The 16013-nt window shown below is 43.6% G+C and overlaps 1 protein-coding gene across 1 annotated transcript in view; it reads left to right on the top strand.

Moving 5' to 3' along the window:
* Positions 1-16013, top strand: part of CLGN (calmegin) — a 122603-nt gene that overhangs the window by 59560 nt on the left and 47030 nt on the right. Inside the window, exons 4-6 of the mRNA XM_040331283.1 lie at positions 1815-1873; positions 11623-11764; positions 14859-14940. Of these exons, the coding sequence (XP_040187217.1) occupies positions 1815-1873; positions 11623-11764; positions 14859-14940 (283 nt within the window). The remainder of the gene's footprint in view (positions 1-1814; positions 1874-11622; positions 11765-14858; positions 14941-16013) is intronic.

Below are 16013 nucleotides of genomic sequence, written 5' to 3'. Positions count from 1 at the left end.
TCCATAGGAAAGTATTAGTAAATCTGGCAGAAAGAAAACGCCGGGAATCCCGATGGGAAAATAGAGAGCAGGTTCTCTATTTTCCCGCCGGGATTCCTGGCTGTTTTGCTGTCGGTAAAACTGTGAGGAAGCATACACACGTCCGGTTTTCCCGGCCAAAAGCTCTCTTGGCAGTTTTCCTGGCAGGAAAACCGGTCATGTGTACGGGGCTTAAGTGTTTTCATATAGGAGACGTGACCCCCCAAAATTTTAGGATGGTCAATATGTGCATATGTCATCTATCCATTCACTGGAAATCCTTTCTGATCCACCACAGCTCACAATGATCAGAGGAATGCTCGGAAGATGTGACCCTCAAATTATAGGAAGGTCAATATTTGCATATATCATCCATCCATACGCTGGAAATCCTTTCTGATCCACTACACAGAATGTCCAAAAATAAAATAGCTTTTCACAGATTAATACGGTTTTATTATTATTGAGCTATAAACGGATAAAATACCTACATATTAAATGTTCTTGAGTAGCACTGCACTTTAACAAGCATCATAAATAAAGCATCTAGGTGGCCACTGATCGGAAAGATCCAGTGCACTCCTCACCCCTCCAGTAGCAGGTACATGAATTGGGCGCAAGCATTGACACTTTTGGTGCTGTGTCCCAATGCAATACTAAGGGGTGTCCATGACACGCTTTATGAAATCCCCAGTATGTACCGTATTTCAATCCGCACTGTCAACAAAAGTTGATTATTCCTTCAGATGGTATTTGAATACAATTTTCACGCCTTTATGTATGGCCCTGTCGGCCTACTTAGACTGCTGCTGATGGTTACTCCAACAATCGGATCATCTTTTAGTTGGGAGTCCTGGAGGGATATATCATTGACCTGGAGCCTGTGAAACAATGAATACAACTTTCCATATGCAATGCATATATTAGTACTTTACAGTTAAAGTGGAGGTTCACCCGATTTCACAACTTTGCATTAAATAATAGTGGCCTGAATGTCTACCACTAATCCGCAGTTCAAAAATTTATAAAAATCCACATACCTTGTTTTCCTGTCCTGAAGCAGGCACTTCCTGGTTCTAGGTGTGCGGGACTGGGCGTGTCGCGATCGCCGCTATGACTTGTGGGATTGATCACAAGGGTCTATTCCTCATTACGGTCACAGCGGGTAGTGTCCTTTTCAGGACGCTGCCGGCCGTTGTCATAGCAACTATTCAGTGTTGACGGCGCGGCTCGCCTTCACACTGCGCGGGATAGAGCGGTGAATGCTGGGACAGCCTTCACCGCATCCCGGAAGTATGTACAGGAGGGCTTCAGAGTGCCCGCAATTAAGATGGCAATGTCCATCATAAATTTTTATAAAATATCCTTTTCGGGGAAATCGTCATCCTAGCGGCTGGGACTACGGGACTGGTGTGTACACGTTTGTTTGTACTATCAGCGTTACAATAAGCTATTAAAAAAAAACGTTTTCCCGCGGAACCCCTGCTTTAAACTGACTTTTATATGACAGGATTCATGTAACTATTATACTGTCCTTTATAATATTCAACAATATACAGTACTGTATGTCAATTAACAGGCCTGGACTTTCATTATGAAAAGTTTGTCATGTGCCAGAAGGGATGCTGTTTTTTTTATTCTAGACAAGTGTTAGCTTCCATGAGTTCCCTGTCCTCACACAGTTCTGTAAATTTGGAAAATGATGGGGTCCTGTTTTATTCATTTATTTTTTAAGTTAAAAATTAAAGTAAGCAGTCCAGACTTATTAATTATTTGTGTTAATTTTTTTATTCCAGGTGGGTGCTTTCTAGAACAATGAAGGAAGATACTGATGAAGACATTGCCAAATATGATGGTAAGATATATACAGTGTGTGTGTGTGACTACTGTGTGTATATATATATATATATATATATATATATATATATATATATATATATATATATATACAGGCATACCCCGCTTTTAAGTACACAATGGGGTTTATTTACTAAAGCTGAAAAGTGCGAAATCAGGCTCACTTCTACATGGAGACCAATGAGTTTCCAGGTTTTATTACCAAATCTTAATTGAACAAGCTGGGGTTAGAAACTCATTGATTTCTATGCATAAGTGAGCCTGATTTTGCACTTTCCAGCTTTAGTAAATAAACCCCATTGTATACTTAAAAGTGGGGTATGCCTGTATACAGTATTTCACAAGTGAGTACACCCCTCACATTTTTGTGAATATTTTATTACCGTATTTATCTGCCTATAGCGCGCACTGGCGTATAGCGCACCCTATAGTAGAAGGGAAATTCCTGGAAAAAATTAATTGAATTACTTACAGTTTTGGTGGCTTGTCCGGCGTTCATCGGCAGCCTTCTCCGGTCCGGCGTCCGTCTGCGGCCCTGGTGGTGTCCTCCCTGCTTCTCCTGCACTGTTGCTGAGCAGATCCCCGCTTTGCGCGCTGTGTTTGAACGCCGCCGCCGACATATACCGAGCGCAGTACACTCGGGCACACTCGGCTATGCTCGGCTCCTCTTGCATAAAGGCTAGGAGGCGGCACAGGGCGTGACCGCAAGCGGAGCCGAGCCTGGCCGAGTGTACCTGAGTGTACTACGCTCGGTATATGTCGGTGGCCGGTTCAAACACAGCGCGGGAAGCGGGTATCGCCGTATATCGCGCACACGCGATTTCCCCCTGATTTTAAGGGGAAAAAAGTGCGCGGTATACGTCGATAAATACGGTATATCTTTTCATGTCACAACTCTGAAGAAATGACACGTTGCTACAATGTAAAGTAGTGAGTGTACAGTTTGTAAATTTGCTGTCCCCTCAAAATAACTCAACACACAGCCATTAATGTCTAAACTGCTGGCAACAAAAGTGAGTACACCCCCAAGTATAAATGTCCAAATTGGGGCCAATTAGCCATTTTCCCTTCCCGGTGCCATGTGACTTGTTAGGCCGGGTACACACGGACAAACATGTATGGTGAAAGCGGTCCGTCGGACCGTTTTCACCATACATGTCTGCCAGAGGGCTTCTGTACGATGGTTGTACACACCATCGTACAGAAGTCCGCGCGTAAACAATACGCGGGGCGTGTCCGCGGTGTCGCCGCGTCGATGACGCGGTGTCGCCGCGACAATGACGCGGCGACGTGGGCGGCCCGCCTTTAAAATGCTTCCACGCATGCGTCGAAGTCATTCGACGCATGCGAGGGACGGCGGGCGCCTGGACATGTACGGTAGGTCTGTACTGACGACCGTACATGTCCGAGCGGGCTGAATTCCAGCGGGCTGTTTTAAAACAAGTCCAGGAATATTTGTCTGCTGGGAAAAGGCCCGGCGGGCAAATGTTTGCTGGAATTCGGCCCGCTCGCGCCCACACACGACCAAACATGTCTGCTGAAACTGGCCTGCGGGCCAGTTTCAGCAGACATGTTTGCTCGTGAGTATGGGGCCTAAGTGTTACAAGGTCTTAGGTGTGAATGGAGAGCAGGTTTGTTAAATTTGGTGTTATTGCTCTCACTTTCTCATACTGGTCACTGGAAGTTCAACATGGCACCTCATGGCAAAGAACTCTCTGAGGATCTGAAAAAAAAGAATTGCTGCTCTACATAAAGGTGGCCTATGCTATAAGAAGATTGCCAAGACCCTGAAACTGGGCTGCAACATGGTGGCCAAGACCATACAGCGTTTTAACAGGACAGGTTCCACTCAGAACAATTTTCTCCCTGGTCGACCAAAGAGGTTGAGTGCACATGCTCAGTGTCATATCCAGAGGTTGCCTTTGGGAAATAGAGGTATGAGTGCTGCCAGCATTGCTGCAGAGGTTGAAGGGGTGGGGGGTCAGCCGGTCAGTGCTCAGACCATACGCTGCACACTGCATCAAATTGGTCTGCATGGCTGTTGTCCCAGAAGGAAGCCTCTTCTAAAGATGATGCACAAGAAAGCCTGCAAATAGTTTGCTGAAGACAAGCAGACTAAGGACATGGATAGGTGCTGGAAACATGTCCTGTGGTCTGATGAGACCAAGATAAACTTATTTGGTTCAGATGGTGTCAAGCGTGTGTGGCGATAACCAGGTGAGGAGTACAAAGACAAGTGTGTCTTGCCTACAGTCAAGCATAGTGGTGGGAGTGTCAATCCCCCACATTTTTTGTAAATATTTTATGAAGAAATAACACTTTGCTACAATGTGTAAAGTAGTGGGTGTACAGCTTGTATAACAGTGTAAATTTGCTGTCCCCTCAAAAAAGATGACCACTGCCTTGCTAAAGAAGCTGAGGGTAAAGGTGAAGGACTGGCCAAGCATGTCTCCAGACCTAAACCCTATAGAGCAGTGGTCATCAACTCCTGTCCTCAGGGCCCACTAACAGGCCAGGTTTGCAAGATAGCTGAAAAACATCACAGGTGATATCATTGTCTGCTCAGTGATTGCAGTATTCTAGTCCGCATCTCCCCAAGGTAATACATAAAACCTGGCCTGTTAGTGGGCCCTGAGGACAGGGTTTATGACCACTGCTATAGAGCATCTGTGGGGCATCCTCCAATGGAGGGTGGAGGAGCGCAAGGTCTCCTAACATCCACCAGCTCTGTGATGTTGTCACGGAGGAGTGGAAGAGGACTCCAGTGGCAACCTGTGAAGCTCTGGTGAACGCCATGCCCAAGAGGGTTAAGGCAGAGCTTAAAAATAATGGTGGCCACACAAAATATTGACACTTTGGGCCAAATTTGGAAATTTTCACTTAGGGGTGTACTCACTTTTGTTGCCAGCGGTTTAGACATTAATGGCTGTGTGTTGAGTTATTTTGAGGGGACAGCAAATTTACACTGTTCTACAAGCTGTACACTCTCTACTTTACATTGTAGCAAAGTGTCATTTCTTTAGTGTTGTCACATGAAAAGATGTAATAAAATATTTACAAAAATGTGAGGGGTGTACTCACTTTTGTGAGATACTGTAAATGTATGTATATATATATGTGTATATATATATATATATATATATATATATATATATATATATATATATATATATATATATATATATATATATATATATATATATATATATATAGAGGGCCAGATTCACAAAAGAGATACGACGGTGTATCTCCTGATACGCCGTCGTATCTCTGTGATCCGCCCGTCCTAACTATGCGGCTGATTCATAGAATCAGTTACGCATACTGTCGGATCTTAAGGATGCAATTCTAGGCCGACCGCTAGGTGACGAGGCCATTGCAGTCGGCGTAGAATATGTAAATGACTAGTTACGGCGATTCCCGAACGTCCGCGCTGCCCGTCGATCTAACTTTACGTTGTTTCCGTCAAGATACGCCGCGTAAAATTAGGGCTGAGCCCTAGGTGTTCTAAGCCATGTTAAGTATGGCCGTCGTTCCCGCGTCGAAATTTAAAACAAAACACGTCGTTTGCGTAAGTCGTCCGTGAATGGCGCTGGACGCCATTTACGTTAACGTCTAAACAAATGACGTCCGTGCGACGTCATTTAGCGCAATGCATGTCGGGTAATTTTCCCGACGGAGCATGCGCAGTACGTTCGGCGCGGGAACGTGCCTAATTTAAATGGTGCCCGCCCCATTTGAATTAGGCGGGCTTGCGCCGAAAAGATTTACGTTACACCGCCGCAAGTTTACAGGTAAGAGCTTTGTGAATCAGGCACTTACGCTGTAAACTTGCGGCGGTGTAACGTAAATCACATACGTTACGCTGCCGTGGAGCAACGTAATTCTTTCAGAATCTGGCCCATAGTGTGTGTGTGTACAATGAAAATGATTTCAATACAGCACAAGAGTAGCATGCATTGTTAGCATGTGTTACCATGACAGGATTTGTTTTGCTGTGTTGCTATAGTAAGATATAGCTGTAGTTCTGCAGCAAGACATTTTTTAGAGGGGTTATAGTAGCGGCCTGTTAATATAGCAGGATGTGCAAGTGTTTTACTACATGAGGCATATATGCATCCATTATAACTATTATAATATTGTCATTATATTATTTCAACAACAAGATGTTCCTGAGAAAAGAAAAACTTTGCAAAAAAACACATTTGCAAAACAAGAAATTATACATTTCTGCATCCATTGCAGCATGTGCATCCCTCCTCCTATTCTCCGTGTAAAGCTAGTCATCACACACGTTACTATAGATCTATCGATAACTATGCAGTGAAGAGCCTACCTGATTGTATACAGATTTATTAGATAGTTTTTCTATGTCCTAATTCATAGCTCCCAGCTGTCCCTGATTTTGAGGGACTGTACGTGATGTGAAACAAATTCCCTTATTCCTCCTCATTTGTCACTTATTTTGGCCTGATTTATATAGTTGTATAAAAATCTGAGGAATTGTGAGATGGTGTATATATACAGTGGGCCAGATTCACGTACAATCGCGTATCTTTGTGCGGTCGTAACGTATCTGATTTACGTTACGCCTCCGCAACTTAGACGGGCAACTGCTGTATTCTCAAAGCACTTGCTCCGTAAGTTGCGGCGGCGTAGCGTAAATCGGCCGGTGTAAGCCCGCCTATTTCAAATTTGGAACAGGGGGGCGTGTTTTATGTAAATGTTGTGTGACCCGACGTGATTGACGTTTTTCACGAACGGCGTATGCGCCGTCCATGGAAATCTCCTAGTGTGCATTGCTCCTAATACGCTGCAAGGACGTATTGGTTTTGACGTGAACGTAAATTACGTCCAGCCCCATTCACGGACGAGTTACGCAAACGACGTAAAATTTTCAAATTTCGTTGCGGGAATGACGGCCATACTTAACATTGGTACGCCGGACTTATGTCACCATATAGCAGGGGTAACTATACGCCGGAAAAAGCTTAACGTAAACGGCGTAAATGTACTGCGTCGGCCGGGCATACGTTCGTGAATTCGCACATCTAGCTAATTTGCATACTCGACGCGGAATTCGACGGAAGCGCCACCTAGCGGCCAGCGTAAATATGCATTTACGATACGACGGTGTAACACAGTTACGCCAGTCGGATCTATGGGAAATCCTATGCGTAACTGATTCTAAGAATCAGGCGCAAAGATACGACCGCGCAACTCAGAGATACGACTGCGTATCTGGAGATACGCCATCGTATCTCGTTTGAGAATCTGGCCCAGTGTGTATATCTATTGTGTGTGTGTGTTTATGATTTGCTTATATATACTATTATATTGCAGTATAGAATGCCCTGGGGTTAGATAAATCCCAGGAGCAGATATACATATACAGTATAAAGCACACAACCAAACATGAAGGTGTCTAACTAATCACATATGTACTATACCCCAAGGACAGTCTGTTTCACATAAAGGTGCAGTATATTTAGAATAGTATAATAACCTGTACACTGCTTTACTCCAGTCTTGCTTTATACAATAAGTCGAGTAAATAGAAATATACTTTAAAGAAGAATTCCAGATATGGATATTTTATACATAGTTACTTTGATCCAGCTTGGACCAATGTACCTATATGTGTTCCATACCTGGATTATGATGCCCCTGGAAGCTGGAAATAATTGAGCTAGAAACTGCTATTCCCGTTATCCCCACTTGCTTTTGGATCCAGTAACAAGCAGTTGCCCCGATGCATTGAGAACAGAGGTGGTCGGCTGATTGGCATGGGCGTCATTTGGAGAATGCTTTGTATTTTCTGAATGAATGCAAAGTGTTCTCTGACTGGGTAAGGTGTAGAGTGTGACATCACCGCCCTGCCTCTCCATTTTGTCTAATTAGAGAACTCTTTGCATTTATTCAGATAATGTAACCTTTTCTGTGAATGGCGCTCGTACCGAGTGGCTAACCTCCTGTGTTCAGAATGCAGCAAGTCAGTCACTCGGTGAGGGAACCCCAAAACCGTGGGGATCGTTGGAGTAGCGGTGTCTACTTCAGTGATTTCCAGCTTCTAGAGGCAATAACCAGGTATGGCATATACATAGTTACATTGGTCTGAGCTGGACCAATGTAATTATATAGAAATATCCATACCTGGAATTCATCTTTACATAGGTGGTAAATAACAGACGCTGATCTGAGGTGAGCTGTATCAAACCAAGGTATGTAGGCTCATCATTCTAAATGTGTATTTTACATCATAAATATAATCTAAATAGCATTAAATACCGTGTTTCCCCAAAAATAAGCCCGGGTCTTATATTAATTTTGGTAACAAAAGACACAGTAGGGCTTTTTTTTGGGGTAGGTCTTACCATGTAATGTGCTATCTTCTCTTCCCCTCTCTCGACCTGCCTGTTAGGAATCCCCAGTGTGAACTTAGTTAAAATGCTTGTAAAATCTTGTAATCCACTCTATTACTGTAGTATATAATGTACAATGTGTGTATTTCTGTAATATAATTGTGCCAAATACCTTCATTATAGCACCGGTCTGCGCTTTTGTGACCTGCCGGAGCTCTCTTCCCTGCATTTATGTTACAGAAACACACACATTGTACATTGTGTACTACTGTAATAGAGTGGGTTATAGGATTTTAAACTAGGGCTTATTTACGGGGTAGGGCTTATATTGCAGTCGTCCTGGAAAAGTACGCTAGGTCTTATTTTAGGGGTAGGTTTTTTTCTCGGGGAAACAGGGTAGTATTTCACAGTTTTGGTCTTTTAAGGCTTCATTTCCACTGACGTTTTTACAGCCACTTTTCTAAAGCGTTTTTTAAAGCTTAAAAACGCCTGTCCGTGTTATTCTATGGCATCATGCCCACATAGGCGTTTTTGAGCTGCAAATGACATAGGCGTTTTTGAGCTGTAAAAAAAAACGTGGGACTAGGGCGTTCTGTGGCTCCAGCAATAGAGCTGTAAAAACGCCGGACATTAAAAAACGCTCAAAAACGCTCAAAAATGCGCAAAAACGCTACCGGACAGGCGTTTTAAGCTGTAAAAAAGGCTAACACAAGTGGCTGTAAAAACGCCAGTGGAAATGAAGCCTAATAGTCATTTAAAGTAAAATTTATCTAAACCCTCGAAAAAATTATATATATTAGATGACCAGTCCATAGATGTGGTGGCTACATTGCTAATAGCACACTTTCTGTCCCTGGGTAAGCTAATCTCATCCACTCTACTGTATTTATAAAGGGAGCCATGGTTGTCACAATATGCTGCCTAAAGATATGAATTACAAACACATACATTTTTCTTCTTCATTACATGGGCAGGTAGTTTATTTTCTTTTTATCTAATAAAATTATAATAAAATAATACAAGCAATCACACAACCATGCACACTTATCCAAAGGGGAGGTCATTTGTAGTCTACAGAAGGTAGCTTGTAAAGAAGATACATTTATCTGCTATTTTACTGTATTTCACAGAAAGTGACAAGGACACTGTATTTCTGGCAAAATCGCCAGGCATTTTCTATACTAGCTGAAAATGTTTTCAATACACCCAAATCATCTAGATACTTGAGCTGAAAAATGTTCAATATTAGTTCTTGGGTATAGATATTTTTTAAAGAGGAACTTCAGATTTATTTATTTTTATTCAAATTTAAGCTGCATTCACACTTTGGCGTACAAAATCGCGGCGTTTTGTCCCGCGAATTGGGGCAACAAATAGAGGCGTTTTGTACCGCGATTTGCGGCGACAAAACGCCGCGATTGTGAATGCAGCCTCAGCTTTAAAAAAAATAAAAATAAAAAATAAATAACCCCCAATGTGTGATTTTACATCACTACTTCATACAATGGTACATTGTTGTGTTCAGTGCTGACAGGCTGCTGAGGGTGATCTGATGGGATGGGAAGGTGTGTCTGATGGGATGACAGTGACACTCATGAATGGTGTTAGGTATTCCTTGTCTGTATGAGCTGTCGGTGCACAGCGTTCTCACAGCTAAGCAGCAACCAATAGGAGACGTTCGGGGCGGATCAGCTCCCTGTGCCTGGCCAATGACAGGAGCTTACGTGTCTGGCTGCTTTCAGAGGACTTCAGAGGACACCCCCTCTATGGAGATGGTTCACATCTCCTATGCCGAACGCCGAAAGCCGCCTGAAAAAAAGGTCCGGGACTTTTTTGCAGGCGTTCGGCGTTTGGCGTGGAGATGTGAACCATCTCCATAGAGGGCAATGTGTTTTCATCCCTCCAGCGTCTCGGGGCTGCTGCGGCATCACACTACAGGCGACAAAACGCCTAGGTGTGAATGGGGGCTAAAGGTCAGCAGCTACAAATAGCTGCATTTTTTTTTTTTCAAAAGAGGTCCTTACCAGTGCCTAGGGGTCCAGTGCTGTCTTCCCACAGCCGGTTCTTCTTAAGCCCCATACTCACTATCAGTTTTCCTGCAGGTTTTTCTCTTCAGGTTTACCAATCCATGTAGTGCAAGGGCCTGCCTGATTGCATACAAATTTAAATTCTTAAGGTTTGACCTCATAATAGATGGTTTTGGTAAACCTGAAGAGAAAAACCTGCAGGAAAACTGATAGTGTGTATGGGGCTTTAGGGTCCCTAGAGTCTCCATTTTGGATGTGGGAGCCTATTGTGACTTCCCAGACAGCTATCCACACTGCACATGTGCAAGATTTGGGATAGAGTAAAGCCTTGTACACGACCAAGGAACTCGACGGGCGAAAAACATAGTTTTCCTCGTCGAGTTCCTTGTTAGGCTGTCGAGGAACTCGAGAAGGCAAGTTTCTCCATTCCCGTCGAGGAAAAAGAAGACATGCTCTCTTTTTGGCTCGACGGGATCCTCGACAGTTTCCTCGTCGAAAAATGTACACACGACCGGTTTCCTCGGCAAAAAAAAAATCCCTGCAAGTTTCTTGCTGGTTTTTGCCGAGAAACTCGGTCGTGTGTACGAGGCCTAAGGTGTGTCCCATTGGGGATATTCCCCTTCACTTCCTGTTCCATAGTATAGTACAACAGTAAACAGGACAAATAGAGAGGGCAATCCTTCCTAATAGGAACACAGGCTCTCTATTTATTACATAGTTACATAGTTAGTCAGGTTGAAAAAAGACACAAGTCCATCCAGTTCAACCACAAAAAAATAAACAAACAAAATAAAAAACACAATACAATCCCATACATCCAACTCCATACCCACAGTTGATCCAGAGGAAGGCAAAAAAACCCCAGCAGAGCATGATCCAATTTGCTACAGCAGGGGAAAAAATTCCTTCCTGATCCCCCGAGAGGCAATCGGATTTACCCTGGATCAACTTTACCTACAAATCTTAGTACTCAGTTATTTTATGTACATTTAGGAAAGAATCCAGGCCTTTCTTGAAGCAATCTACTGAGCTGGCCAGAACCACCTCTGGAGGGAGTATGTTCCACATTTTCACAGCTCTTACTGTGAAAAAACCTTTCCGTATTTGGAGGTGAAATCTCTTTTCCTCTAGACGTAAAGAGTGCCCCCTTGTCCTCAGTGTTTATCCCGGTGACCATTGTAATTAAGACAAAGAAGCACTGGGAACTTTTTTATTTTTTATAGAAGGTCAAGTAAAAGCTTCAAGTGGGATTTCTATTCACTTTGGTAAGACTTCTTTTTATTTCCTGTTGTGCATCCAGGACAAAACAGAATATTTCTAGTTATTTTAATCCATGCTAGTCATTTTTCTTTATTTAGGTGAGTGGAAAGTGGAAGAGCTAAAAGAAAACAAGCTATCTGGAGATTTAGGACTTGTCCTAAAGTCTACAGCCAGACACCATGCCATTTCATCCAAGCTCAATAAGCCTTTCACCTTCGAAGACAAACCTCTGATTGTCCAGTAAGTGTCCTCTCTCTTTCCTCTGTGTAGTAAATTCCCATGTGTATCTTTTACTGTTTGCATTACAATGTTTGTTTGCTGAAGGTTTTGCAATTATGTACCCCACCAAGCTATAAAAAATAGACACGTGAAGGCAAGACCAAGAGAACCAAGTGTTCTCCCTTTTTTAACATTTGGTTTTTACGTTTGCCTGAGTATAGACCTATTTTTAATCTAAGCATATTTCAGTGAAAGCATAACTATTCCCAGTAAACCTTTTTCCCTTTTATGGAAGTAATAATAAGATCACTGTAATTTGTAGCTTTTAATATAGTTTTATATAAAATGGCTTTAATATATTTGTTAAACTATATTAAAATAAGATAATATATACTTACACAGTTAGATACTTCAGGACCCCATTGTTCACATTAAAGGAGAAGTACAGCCAAATCTTGTTTGGTTGTACTTCTGTAGATTACAGGACTGCAGATTGCTCTGCACTCCTATGACCTGTTTTCAGCAGACAGTATGCTGAAGCCCGCTATCGGCTGACGATACAGAGCCGGCTCAGTAAAGATTACGACAACGGAGTCGGATCTGCCCAAATGCCTGAACTGGCACTCTGCTCAGCCTCTCGGTGAGCTGCTGAGAGCCTGAGCCAGCCTCTCCTGCCCCTTTCACAGCCCAGCGATCCAGTGAGCGTGGGCGGGGTGGTGGTGGGGCAGAGCAGAGAGCTACTGACTAACAGTCAGCAGCTCTCTGCTCACCAAGCTGTGAGAACCGAGCGATTGGCGGTATTTGATCGCTTGGTTCTCAGTGTTAGAGGTGCTGGGGGACAGATGCAGCATCCATCTAGGTAAGTATGATTCTGGAGGAAAAAAAAAACAATTTTAAGGCTATCTACAAAATACATTGAGGGGACTTAAGTTAGATAGAAGCTGTGCTTCTTGCACAGCTGCTCCAGAATCTGTCTGCTCCAGTTTTGATAAATCCCCATATTAACCTTTAACTACATTGAGAAACTGCTTAACTGCTACAAGCTTACAGTATATTTGGCTTTGGGAGGTTAATGCACGTCATTGCTTTCTGCACTATATAATTAATAAAAGCCTGTGTCTAAGTAGAGTTATAAAAAGAAAGTGGACTGCCAGGTTTAATGTTTGCAAACCCCCCGAACAATGAACTCTTCTTTGTTCCCTTTTGGTCAGGTAAATATACAGTTGAAACTGTTTTGCTGCTTTTGATCTATAAGGCCCGGTTCATACTATTGTGGGTGGTTGCGTGTTCAAGAATCGCACCTGTCTCCACACTTGCAACCACCCTCTTAATGGCCCTCTCTGCACATCTAAATAAGCATCGCGTTTGTGGTTGTGGGAACCACCAGAAAAATGCATAGTGCGAAACTGCAATGCGATTTCCCATCCACTGTGTTTTCAAAATGGTGCAGGAACCTTTTTCCTACATGAAACGCAAGTAAATGAACGGGCTACCGTGCCCAAGCAAACGTGGCCTGCAGAGACGCAATAGTGTGAAACACGCCTAACTGCAGATAAAACCTGTTGATCCTGCCAGATATGTAGTGAGCTGACAACATCCTGTGCTCTGTGCTTGTTCTGCACTCTTGTCAGTTAGCATTACTCCCACTTCTGTTTGTAAATTACTGGGCACACCTATTTTATAAAGACGACGAGAGGGGAAAGTGTTCTGTAGTCCTAACACACTATCCAAGAGTTCTTCCATAGATGCAGCAAATCGAGTGAGTATTGTCACCCTAGGATAGGAAGTGTCATACTGGCAAGAGCACTATTTAAACAATGTGCCCACAACCACCAAACACCCCCCTCCCCCCGGCCGGTAGGGCAGGCGTGTCGGTCACCAGCTCTGCACTTACCCCAGAGCTTGCTCCAAGCGCCCCTAGCCCACCCTTTTTTGAAGCCTATTGGAGCCTCTGGCTCTATTCACTTGCTTAAAAAAATAAAATAAAACTTTGGGATCCATGCGCCTGGTGCCCCGTATGGAGATTAGGGGGCCAGACGCATGGATAGGGGGGCAATGTCCCTGCGCCCTGCATTACGGGCCGCCACTATCACTGGGTGAAAAAAAGGGATAATAAAAGCTTGATTTGAAAAAATAAACTGATGCAGCAACCACATCTGAGGACTGGTAAGTGGCAATATATGACATTTTTGTTCTTGGGTTTACATTTGCTTTAAGTAGCCCCTAAATGATAAGCCATTTGCCATCCAATCAGAAATTATCTTAAAGTGGAGGTTCACCCGAAAATACCACTTTTTACCCTTAGATTAATGCTCATTTTGTCTAGGGGAATCGGCTAGTTGTTTTAAAATCGAAGCTGTACTTACCGTTGTAGAGAGCGATCTTCTCCCCCGCTTCCGGGTATGGGCTGCGGGACTGGGCGTTCCTATTTTGATTGACAGTCTTCCGACAGGCTTCTGACGGTCGCATCCATCGCGTCACGATTTTCCGAAAGTAGCAGAACGTCGGTGCGCAGGCGCAGTATAGAGCCGCACCGACGTTTGGCTTCTTTCGGCTACTCGTGACGCGATGTATGCGACCATCGGAAGCCTGTCGGAAGACTGTCAATCAAAATAGGAACGCCCAGTCCCGTTCCTATTTTGATTGACAGTCTTCCGACAGGCTTCCGATGGTCGCATACATCGCGTCACGAGTAGCCGAAAGAAGCCAAACGTCGGTGCGGCTCTATACTGCGCCTGCGCACCGACGTTCTGCTACTTTCGGAAAATCGTGACGCGATGGATGCGACCGTCAGAAGCCTGTCGGAAGACTGTCAATCAAAATAGGAACGCCCAGTCCCGCAGCCCATACCCGGAAGCGGCGGAGAAGATCGCTCTCTACAACGGTAAGTACAGCTTCGATTTTAAAACAACTAGCCGATTCCCCTAGAAAAAATGAGCATCAATCTAAGGGTAAAAAAAGTTGTATGGGTGAACTCCCGCTTTAAACTGATCTACCAGAGAAAATTGTCAGTTAATTCACAATGCACATTAGCAGTATTCATTACTTTGCATTATCCTATGTCGTAATATGGAGTTATTATTTGTTATCTGCTTTCTATTTTATTTTTACCCAGGTATGAGGTGAATTTTCAGGACAGCATTGATTGTGGCGGGGCGTATATGAAGCTCCTCTCCCATTCGAGTAGTTTGAATCTGGTGTGTGAGTTGATCTTATTTTGTTTTAACAAATGTTTTATTATTTACTCCAAATGTAAAGCTATAAGTAGGTGAATCATGTCATCAAACAACTGTTGGCCATGGAAAATACTTTAGGTATCGCAGCTATTCGGGGATAGTGTTGAACCAGCACTCTGTAGCCATTCATCTTCACCTGCTCTTAGGTAGATAGATGTGCTGGGTCTGCCAAAATACAGCTGGCCATACACTAATCGAAAGTCGGTTGGCTCAGCAGGGGCCGGATGATATTTCATCAGGGTGTGGCCATCCCCGCTTGACAGAAGTCGACCATTTGATGGAAAACTTTTGTTGATCAGCAGCTGTAGATCAGTGTATTGGGATCCTGCTGGCAGAATAAAATGTCCCAGCGGGCAGGGAATTCCTTCATCCACATTATTTTTGTTGACAGAGGAATCAGCGAGCTGAATGAAAGAAAACTAGCAGCATAAGGCCACTTTATTGTCCCATCTTGATGATCAGCCCCCTAAGTGTCTCTGGGTGAGGCCCCGTACACACGACCGAGTTTCTCGGCAGAATTCAGCCAGAAACTCGATCGGAGCTGGATTCTACCGAGAAACTCGGTTGTGTGTACACTTTTCAGCGAGGAAGCCGACGAGGAACTCGTCGGGCCAAATAGAGAACATGTTCTCTATTTCCTCATTGTTCAATGAGAAAAGTCGGCCCGCCGAGATCCTCGGCGGCTTCAACACTGAACTCGACGAGGAACTCGATGTGTTTGGCACGTCGAGTTCCTCGGACGTGTGTACGGGGTCTGAGAGGAAAGCATTAACAGGCTTCTAATGTAGGTGGGCAGATCCAAGTTGAACTGCGAAGACCAGCTTCCCAAAAGAAGATAACACTTTCACAATTCAAAATGTGGATGTTTTTCATCCAAAACTGCTGGTCCAAGATGGACCAAAAATATCCTTTCCTGGAATTTATCTTTGAGGATGCACATTTTTGTGTATTTATCTGTGTTTTGTTATAGCATTTGATCTTCAGGCGTTCTTGTATTAGCCTATAGAAAACCATATCATCGGTGACAACACTTG

Source organism: Rana temporaria, chromosome 1 (assembly GCF_905171775.1).
Source record: "Rana temporaria chromosome 1, aRanTem1.1, whole genome shotgun sequence".
Taxonomy (NCBI): domain Eukaryota; kingdom Metazoa; phylum Chordata; class Amphibia; order Anura; family Ranidae; genus Rana; species Rana temporaria.
The sequence above is the reverse complement of the archived record's forward strand: the minus strand, read 5'-3'. Positions and strand labels throughout refer to the sequence as shown.